The following is a 9,831-nucleotide window of genomic DNA, read 5'->3' as shown; positions in this document are numbered from 1 at the left end:
GGATGTGTTATAGTAGAGGATGTAATGTGTTTGTGTTCTTATAGAATGTAGTGTATAGGGATACAAATTTGTGTAAGGGATGTAGCATGTGTAAGGAATGCAAGGTGTGCATTGTGTGAATCTGTGTTTGTATGTGTAAGGAATCCAAGGTGTGTTTGTGTATATAATGTAGTGCAGTGTGTGTCTGTAAGGGGTGCATTTTGTTTCTGTGTGTGCGCATAAGGGGTGCATTGTGTGTTTTGGTGTGTCTGTGTGTGAGTAGGGATGCATTGTGTATGTGTGTAGTGTGAAAGAGAGGATTTGTGAGGTAAGATAGGGGCTGAGAGGGGAGCAGCTCTTTAATTTTTTTATATAGTGCCAATTAATGATCTCACCTCCCCTCCGGTCCCTTTCCCTTAGTGATATCCCCCCCCCTCCAGTCCATTAGTGCTCCCCCCCGTCCCTCAGAGCTCCCCCCTCCTATCCCTTAGTGATCTCCCCTACCTCTCTGTCCCTTAGTGCTCTCTCCTCCCTTAGTGGTTTCTCCCATCTCTTCCCTGTCCCTCTGTTCCACTCCACTCCCTGTCCCCTCTCCCCCACTGAGTGAGCACTTCCTGTCAGTCTGGCCGGGTACAGGAAACAGAAGCTCCTGCTGTACCATGGTCCTTCCCTCCTGCCGGGTCACCCAAATCTGGTGCGCCCTAGGAGACTGCCTAAGTCACCTATAGGATGCGCCAGCTCTGCAAGTGTTCTTTCCACCAAAACAACACTTTTATTAGTAAAATCTATCTGCAGAAGATAACATTTTCATACCAAATATTCTTTGCCATATGTACAGGTTATGTATTTTATTTGTGGTTTTAGTCTTTGAGAATATTCACTAAACTGTAAACAGAAATTGACCTGGGATTTAAAATATTAAGCTAAATAGCGGCGCTGGAAAGCCCCAACTGTTCTTGTTTTGGCCTGGACTAGTGAATAACCCAGGTTCTATTTGGGAATATGCTCCTGAGCCCTCTTTGGTGGGGTCCAATTTATGCATTTAAATTAAAATTAATCATATGTGAAACTTACATGGTGGTAATATTCTTAAAGCAGCACAATAAGGGAAATCATCCCTCTACTTTAGATGTAACAAAAACAGGACTTTCATGATCGTAGGGATTTAAAACAATGGTAGAATGTTGGGGTTCAAATCCCCTGTCTTCTCATATTTAAATTTTATAATTCCCACATTTACCCAATGACTACATGGATTATCATGTTAATGAGTTTGTAATTAAAGTAACCATGATCAAACAGATGGTCTTAACATCTGGCCTACTACTGCCTCATGAGGACTTGAGTTGTTCGTACAGCCAATATCATTACTGCTGTCAGCAGTAAAAAAAAAACAAAAGAAACATTATGATTACATTTAATCTTATTAGATATCCATGCATGATGGGATTAAGTAAGGTCATATTTAATACAATACATTTGAATTACACAGAATATGTTCTTTGGTGATCCCAAACACTGCTGTTACAGATACAAATGGAAAATATTCTAGATAATGGGATTTGTGATTTAGAGAAAAGGCAGGCCAAGAGCACTTATATAGTAGCAGGCACAATAAGGCCTCGATGGGACTAGCTTTAATCACAGTATTTTCATTCCATCTGTGCATCTCCCTTAAAGTATTTCATCTGAATGTATTTGCAGTAATGAGAAGATGTGTTAAACCCTAGGACACATTCTCTTATATTCTAATGCTCGGGGAGGGGGGGGAGAATCTTCTTTTGGCATAGCAGAGTACAACACACTGGCACCACTATGCAGTTTGACTAATTTGCCCCATAGTCAAGCTGGCTGCCTTTTTTAGGGGTGTCTGGAATTTAAATGCCACAAGGATAACAAATATAAGAAATATGGCACTTTTAACAAAATGCACATAAGTGGAATGTATTTCACATGAAATTAATGTTTTGCAATGTTTGCCATCACAAACAAAACTGCATCGAAATATGTTAAGGCAACAGCATAGGTAAATTTGCTTTAAAAACATATCCCATGACAAATTAGAAATAAATATTTGTATAATATGCACAGAATAAATGCACTCTACAAATGGGAACAACGCACTGTTTAATGGAATAATCAGATTATGGTAATATTTTATAAAGCCTGTGACCGTTGTATGCTTTTATTCCAGGGTTCGCCATTTTAAGCAATCTAGAATATTTTTGTGACCTAAATTAGATGTTTAGTAGCAGGATAAGGGGCTGTGTTGAAAATTATACAAATATTAATCTTGATTATAGAAAAAAAATGCTGTAGGAAAGCTATAGTTGGAATTATTTAAAATGCATTTTTTTTTTATTTTTGTGTACTTGTGTTTGTATGCTTCCAGCCACACAAAGGCCTTATGTACATGCATGTTTTTCTGTCATGGAGGATGCTTCTTTCCTACATGTTACTACAGAGCATATTACACATACAATTACTACAATTATAATCATATTATACAGAAGTTTTTTTTTCTTCTTCTATACAAACAAATAAATGATCCATTACTCAAGAGCTTATACAAAATAAATATTCTATTTTATGGCATAGATAATTAGAATAATGCGTGTGCACGTTAATTAAAAAAAATAATTATTCTGTAATGCAGCATATCCCTACAGCCTGTATATGAGATTTTGGAGGGAGTTAACTCTTGTGCTGACAACTGGGTATGTGTGATGCTTTGCTCACTCCTTTGCAGCAAAGTGATTTGCTAAAAGGGTTTATTGGTTTGATAGAAAGCATTAGAATATTAAGATATCTTTGAAGCAATCACTTGTATTAGCAACATTTGCATGTATGTTTCATATGCCAGTATGCCACCCACCTAGATTGTTAGAGGATCAGCTTTATTCAGGCACTAATTGAAAGAATTCCAAGTCACAGAAAATGTTTATTATGTAAGAAATAGGAAATGTGGGATTGCTACATGATCACATAATTTACAGCGAGACGTTGGATTTTATGTCGGTATTTATGAATAATTCCAGAATTTCAAATAAACTATACACCATAAGGGATTTTGACTTTTATGAAACACCAATGAGTTTATGCACTAAATAATGCATTAATGTAGTGACATAAAAATCTAAATTGCTAAAATTAGCCCAAAATATCAGAGACAGTTATAGCTAGACTATTTTAGCCTAAATTGTGCAATCCAATTCAATTGTTTAGCTGCAAATTAAAATGAAAAAGAGCATATTCACTGAAGGAGTATCTAGGTATCCACATAACCTAATTTTCATTCACTTTGTGTTGAAGGACACCTGCAACATGAGTGCTTGTGTTGTTGCTACCCCTACCAAACGTAATATATAGCACACAGTGGAGGGGATTAAAAAAATAAAAATATATATCTCACAGGCAGTTTCCATTACCCCTAATGCAAAGGAAAACCTGACAGTCTCTCACAGTATTGGTGACAGAGAATGCAACAATGATTCTAAGTGTGTGGACAAAATAAAACTGTTCACCTCCTCCCTAATCATCATGTGCGGATTCCTATGAATCCCTACTAAACAGGGTCGGGACCACAAAATGGTCCTCCTGTTCCATCACTCCAAAGACAGTGGTGAGTGATCTAATTAGACAGACCTGCAGCTTCCCATGTTTATATCATCTTACAACATGGAAAAAGGAAGGATTTTATAAAATTGATTGGCTCAAATTAGGTTCTAACTTATAGATTTTGGAAGGCTTTCATTTTAATCTAATTCACACAGAAATTTGGTTTGCTTAATTTGGATGATGCATTTTGGGAATTCCATCTGACTGACTTCCTGAATACCTCCCCCAAATAATTATGGCTAAATTATTTGCTGAAGATGTGTCCCTTAATAATTGACCCTCAACCTGCATTTTTCAGAAACAGACTGGTTCTTATATACTGAATGTATACCTTCTCTATTGCAAAGACACCATTATACACGTTAATGTAACAACATTTTAAACACAATGGCTAATACACAAATTGGTTGTGTTTCAATACAAGATAAGAGTAAGGTACTCACCAGTCACATTCAATGGCAAGTATATAGCTTTTTTTTTTCTTCTATAATAAAATCACGCAGAAGTCATGGGTAGCTGGATGGATTTGAAATAAATGCTTTTTTAAAAAAAAAATTATTACAGTATCTGTATTTATTTAGTAATAACATTAGAAGTAAATATTTTTTCAATGCATCTGCAGGCTTGAACTTGCTAGAGGAGCTGGCCATATTTAAGTCTTCATTAGTCCGATGCACAGCTTATCCAACAATAGACCATTAATGTAAGAGCGAGCTAGTGTATGCTGATGAATTACATTATGCGCAAAGTTCTGAGAGAGTTGCTGTTGAAATTATGAATATAAGTGATGCTTCTTCTGACCAATGTGTAATTAAAATACCAAAAAGCAACTGTAAGCCAATTTGTGTTAAAAATGTGTTTATTCTATATGCATAAAACAAATGTAGAGAAAATGCCTATATTACACATTATATTTTATTTTCAATAAGAGAGAATAATTACATCAGGATTTGGATCAATTCTGCACATATTAACAGTGTAGGCTGATTTTGGTAATGTAATGATGTGAGGAATTTGCATTGGCACATATTCGGTCCCTTATTAGAACTTGAGGCATAATTGTAATGTCTCCTTGTACCTTGGCATTGTTACTGGCCAAGTGTATCTTTTCAAAGCTACAATCTGCTACTTCCTAGCAAATGAATGTACCAGGTCAGAAAGCAAGCATTATTCTGGTTCCTGGAATCCAAAATTGAGTTCAGTTTATATCGATGGCTGCACATTTACTGCTGGAACTATTGTGCAATCCTACTGCTTTAGCATGGAACCTAGTGGAATCTATTCTTTGAAGGCGGTTCTTGAAGTAAATGAGATCCTACAGCTACTATGCAGGTGAACCTATACTAATAGCTAATGAATAGGGGGACACGTGAAAGGTTAATGCTAGAGACCTTTTGCTACACACAAATTAATTATATCATAATAAATATATTTATATATAAATATGTATCTCTATTCAATATATCTCTATATGTACTTCCCTGACAGTCTACAAAATTGGTGTGGTTATAAAAGAAAATAGAATTTAAAAAAAAAATCTGCACAAAATGCACTTCTTTTTCTTGTTATCACGGAATGTGCACAATATCCTACTCATTAAAAAACAAAACAAAAAAAAACCGAAACAGAATAAAGATTAGTTGGAAATAGTTTGTGCTGAAGGTGTAAGCAGTTTATCTTGAGTAAAGTGATTTTCACACAGTCTGCACCAATCTTTAGCTACAGTAAAATTCACAGAGGTAGAATGGAAAATAAACAAAACCCAAATGAAGTTAAGGTGCATGCACGGAATGCCAGCAGGCAGTGCGGACAACAGGGAACGTCAGGCCACATTTCTAAGATGGTTCTTTTAAATTCTATCTTCTCCTGGGATAAGAGTATCAGTCACTTTGTATTTTCTTGATATGGATCTACAAATGGGTTAACAGAAAACAATATGTAAGTACAGTGCAGCAATATATGTACACATATACACAATAATATATATGAGTAAATGATGGATACCCACCTCATTCAGAATGACCCATACAGCAGAGTTCTGCAAAACTGAAAGTCGAAAAGCTGAAATGGGGTTTAGACTCAAATCTACCATTCCTTCTGCCACTCCATCTTCAAATTTACCTTGAAATGCAAATATAACAAAAAGAAAAAAAAAATGAAGTCACACTAGTGGATTTGTATAAATATATATTATACGCATCTAAGTATATTTATTCTATGCATATGGCCTCTAACGTGTAACCTCTTCTTGTATCCACATTATTTTGTATCAGATTGCCTGTAATAATTAAACAATTAGTTTCTATAGAATGGGCTACTGTTAATAAGTGGGACACTGCATTTAATTTTGTTACGTTGGAATTATTCAGTCTTTGTCCTTTAACCCCTTAAGTACACATGACATGTGTGACATATCATGATTCCCTTTTATTCCAGAAGTTTGGTCCTTAAGGGGTTAAAGAGTAGCTCGAGATGCACTATTACTACTACTAACAGATTATGTAATTCAAAATCAATGTACAGCAAGATATGATTGTCAGACAGTATGTGCCTTTGCTATTTGAACAATGTTTAACAGTACCCGGCTTGATATAAACATTATATGCTACAGAGCAGGTTTAAATGCATTACATATAATGCAGGCAACAGTTCTATCAGCAGCAAACAGCTCAGAGTTCAGGTCAATATGTGATCTCCTATGGACTCCTAGGGGAAAACCACTGCTCGAGCTTTGCATATTTATATGCAATGTTTACTCTCCAGAAACAAATGGGAGCCATACTGTATGAATTAATGTATAATTATAGCAAAAATAAATGAATAAATAAAACTCTTACATTTACACATGGAGTTGGGCAGGAAACTTTGGATACTTCAAAAATTGTACTAATTTTGAATACTAGTAAATATAGTCCATGGAGTTACTTCTGGACACTTTATTGTATGCAACCATGTATAAATCAATCATGCAGCTCTGGAACAATATATAGTAACTTTAAAAAAAATGATTTACCAGCAGAGGGAGCAAATCTCATCAGAATGCTGCTAGCTTTACAACAGTCATGAATGGTTGAAGGGAAAAAATTAAATTTGCACACTAATAATGGGCCTAGATACTCTAGTTACTGCTTTTTATTGCAGCAATGTGATGTAACACCAGCTTCAGACATTCTCCAACGTCTAAAACAACTAAATACCCAAGCCTAATCTCCAAAAGGCGTTCGGGAGATAGGATCTACTGAACAGGGGGAGCATTCGCTCCATAGCAGCCAGGGTGAACGTTCATTGGTGTTCGCACAGGAACCCTGAAAGCCGACCGGCCACTCTACCCATATCTTTGGAACGGTTTTGGGCTATCACCTATTGGCCGGTTGATTGAAACGGTGTTTGATGATAACGTTTCGTTCTATCGAACCAATTTGAGCATTTTTTGGATATGTTGTGCACTCAGATCAGGGCGATTCGGGAATATGATTTTTGTGGAGTTTCTGTACGGTTTTTGGGATATATAAAAATAGATGTAAGTTTCTGTATTTGAGAGATAATTGAGTTATACTAATTGGAGCTAAATTATCTCTCAAACACAAAGGCTCTTGGGAACGAAAACCTTGTATTCTTGACTGGAAAACCCCATGCTAGAGGCAATGTATAAAAGCAGTGTGTGGCAGGAATAGAACCAGTTAGACTCCCAGAACGGAGTGTCGTCAAGTTGCTGGGGAGGAGGTGGGCTATTCACTTGGCTATTTCTTGTTCCTGAATTCCTGATCATAGCAGAGGGAGAGTCCTGGTCAGGACTAAGGCTCTGCTACAATGTTCACTAATGATGGGCAGCCAGCTTTAGGCTGAATGCATCAGTTGACGTTCTCAGCCTATCACAGCCACCCTCTTACTGCCCAAGCTAAAACTTCAGCATTCCAAGAGGAGAGGGAGCAGACTAATTCTTGGGGAAAATACATCTATGTTAAAGCGTTCAAAAATTGTTTAACACTACAAGGGAAGATGGCACCAAGGGACTACAGGCACTATAACCACGTCAGTGATATAAAGTGGTTATGGTGCCTGTAGTGTTCCTTTAAGCAGGGTTCAATTTTCATTGCCAAGCCAATTCATCTATACCATCCATTATTCAAAACTTTTGATGGATATACTTGCCTCTGTCCTGGCTGACCTCTCACAAGGTCCACCTCTGACTTCAGGAGACAGAATGGGTCACATGTGCCAGTCTGTGTATGCAAGACTTTAAATGCATGTCCACAGAAGGGCAAACTGCAGACCTCATGGATGGAGGAGAACAAAAACAGAGGCACTCCGAGGTCCAATTTAATTATAGCAGATTATGATTGAGCAGCTTACTTGAGAAGATGGCAATATGAAACTATTTGTGTGATCAGCAAAATCAGCATTTAATGCATTGTACTACTAGTCCAACTATTCTACAAAGCCAACATGCCTTCATTAAGAACATATAGTTCCCACAAGGACCATATTCAATACAAATAACATGACTACAATGACATTTTAAACTTAATACATTTCCTCTGTAAATTAGTCTGCTATATTACAAAGTTTGATATAATGTAAACATTTTTCGTGTTGTTTATTCACTTAACAGTGGTAAACGGAAAATAGCTGGAATGCAATAAGGCAGTGAATTTAACATGCACTATTTTTTAGAGAAAATACACAATTATAACATGTAGCATGAAGTCTTGAGCATTTAAAGGTATCGCTTTGCCGAATTTTAATGAGCCCGCCCATTATTTAATGTTAAGGACATAGTAGGTTTGGGTAAGTACACCTACATGTTCTAGGATACTTGTGCATTTAAACATGAGGTACCTGCTAGTTAGATCATTAGTTAAGTAAAGGCTTTCCATAGTGAATATGGAGTACTCGTGGGTGTTTAGCATGCCTACCTCCTACAGTGTGCTTGCAAAACAGCATAGTAACAGTATATTCAAAGCAAAATAAGCAAACCTGTAAAGGGATACAGTATAGCTGCTCAAGATTATGAGTAACTTAATTAGCCAATATAGCAAGTAAGTGGTAGTGGCTGATTATTATAAGAGAGATTATAAGAGAGATTGCTGGATTTTAGCTCGGGTAGCTTGAAGAGTAATCCACTGTGGCCCCATACACTGAAATAAACTTAAACAATAATAGCTTGGCATGGTTCAAGATGAGGTTGGTGCTTGTAGATTGCCGGGATCCGTAACCAGTCATTTGTGTCAAGGTTGCAGAGCTGAGTGAAGGTGCAATGTCCACTTTGCTGACCATCACCAGTCCTAGCTCCCGGTGTAGTCCTGCGCACCTGTTGTGTCAGTCCCACTGTAGAGCGCTGCCGGAGCCCAGGGTCCCCCAATCTGTAAATTGTCTCCCAGGTGGAGTAGTGGTCTCCCGGAGGGGAGGGAGGCATGGAGGGGGTAGCCTCGGGATAGTTTGCTTTCCTTAGAAGTAGGGCGGCACACTGCTGGTCTGGTTCTATGGCGCTGACGTTTCCGCCGGGTCGCCCACCCTCTCCTCCCTGCTATCCGGATTGCGCCCTTGCCCTATCCAGGGGTTGTGGGTTGCCGCACGATTCTGTGTGGTTTCATTGCCTGTGTGGCCTCTTCGAGAGTGTCCCTACAATGAGATATCTTGGCCCAGAAGTCAGCAAACAGGCGATCAAGCCTTATGGAGAGAGAGGGCAGCGGAGAGCTGGTTGTGGAGTTGCATGTGGCATCCGCCATGACATTAATTGCGATGCAGGTATGGCAATGTTGGTGCCTTGTTGCAGAGTTACAGGCAGCGTTTGCCGGGATATCCCTCACCGGCAGCGAGGGGGAGGGGGTGGATACCTCCTGTTGGTTAGGCTGAAGTTGGCTAAAGGATCGCCGCCTCCCTTGTGCCGTCTGAGTAGGCCTCTTGTATTCCCTGTGATGGAGCCGCCGATTTTGGTCGATGTTTTTGGTGCTTGTTGCCCTCGGTCTCTGGGGTTCGTGATCAGGTGATATTTGGGGTTATTTACTGCGATTGCGGCTGGATAAGGGCAGATCATCACGGAGCTCCTGTGATGTGAGACCGCTCAGTGTGACTGTCAGGCTCCGCCCTTATGTTTTTAACACATTTTATGACATATGTAAATTTATTCTGCATTTAATTATATGGCCAGCTTATTACTTTATACTGCTGATAAAGCTGTTACCCTTACATCCTACTAATTATAAACCTACGAATACTTTGGTCACGTTCCAA

The 9,831-nt window shown here is 38.3% G+C and overlaps 1 protein-coding gene across 2 annotated transcripts in view; it reads right to left on the bottom strand.

Moving 5' to 3' along the window:
- Nucleotides 1–4,438: 4,438 nt before the first annotated feature.
- MGAT4A (alpha-1,3-mannosyl-glycoprotein 4-beta-N-acetylglucosaminyltransferase A) overlaps nucleotides 4,439–9,831 on the bottom strand; it is a 92,321-nt gene continuing 86,928 nt past the window's right edge. For both annotated transcript variants that reach the window (XM_063459073.1, XM_063459064.1), the window contains exons 15-16: nucleotides 5,606–5,718; nucleotides 4,439–5,507 (exon numbers count right to left, since the gene is read on the bottom strand). In XM_063459073.1, coding sequence (XP_063315143.1) covers nucleotides 5,478–5,507; nucleotides 5,606–5,718 — 143 coding nt within the window. In that variant the 3' untranslated portion in view covers nucleotides 4,439–5,477. The remainder of the gene's footprint in view (nucleotides 5,508–5,605; nucleotides 5,719–9,831) is intronic.

The sequence above is a fragment of the Pelobates fuscus genome, chromosome 1, assembly GCF_036172605.1.
Source record: "Pelobates fuscus isolate aPelFus1 chromosome 1, aPelFus1.pri, whole genome shotgun sequence".
Lineage (NCBI taxonomy): Eukaryota > Metazoa > Chordata > Amphibia > Anura > Pelobatidae > Pelobates > Pelobates fuscus.
This window is presented reverse-complemented; position numbering and strand designations above follow the sequence as displayed.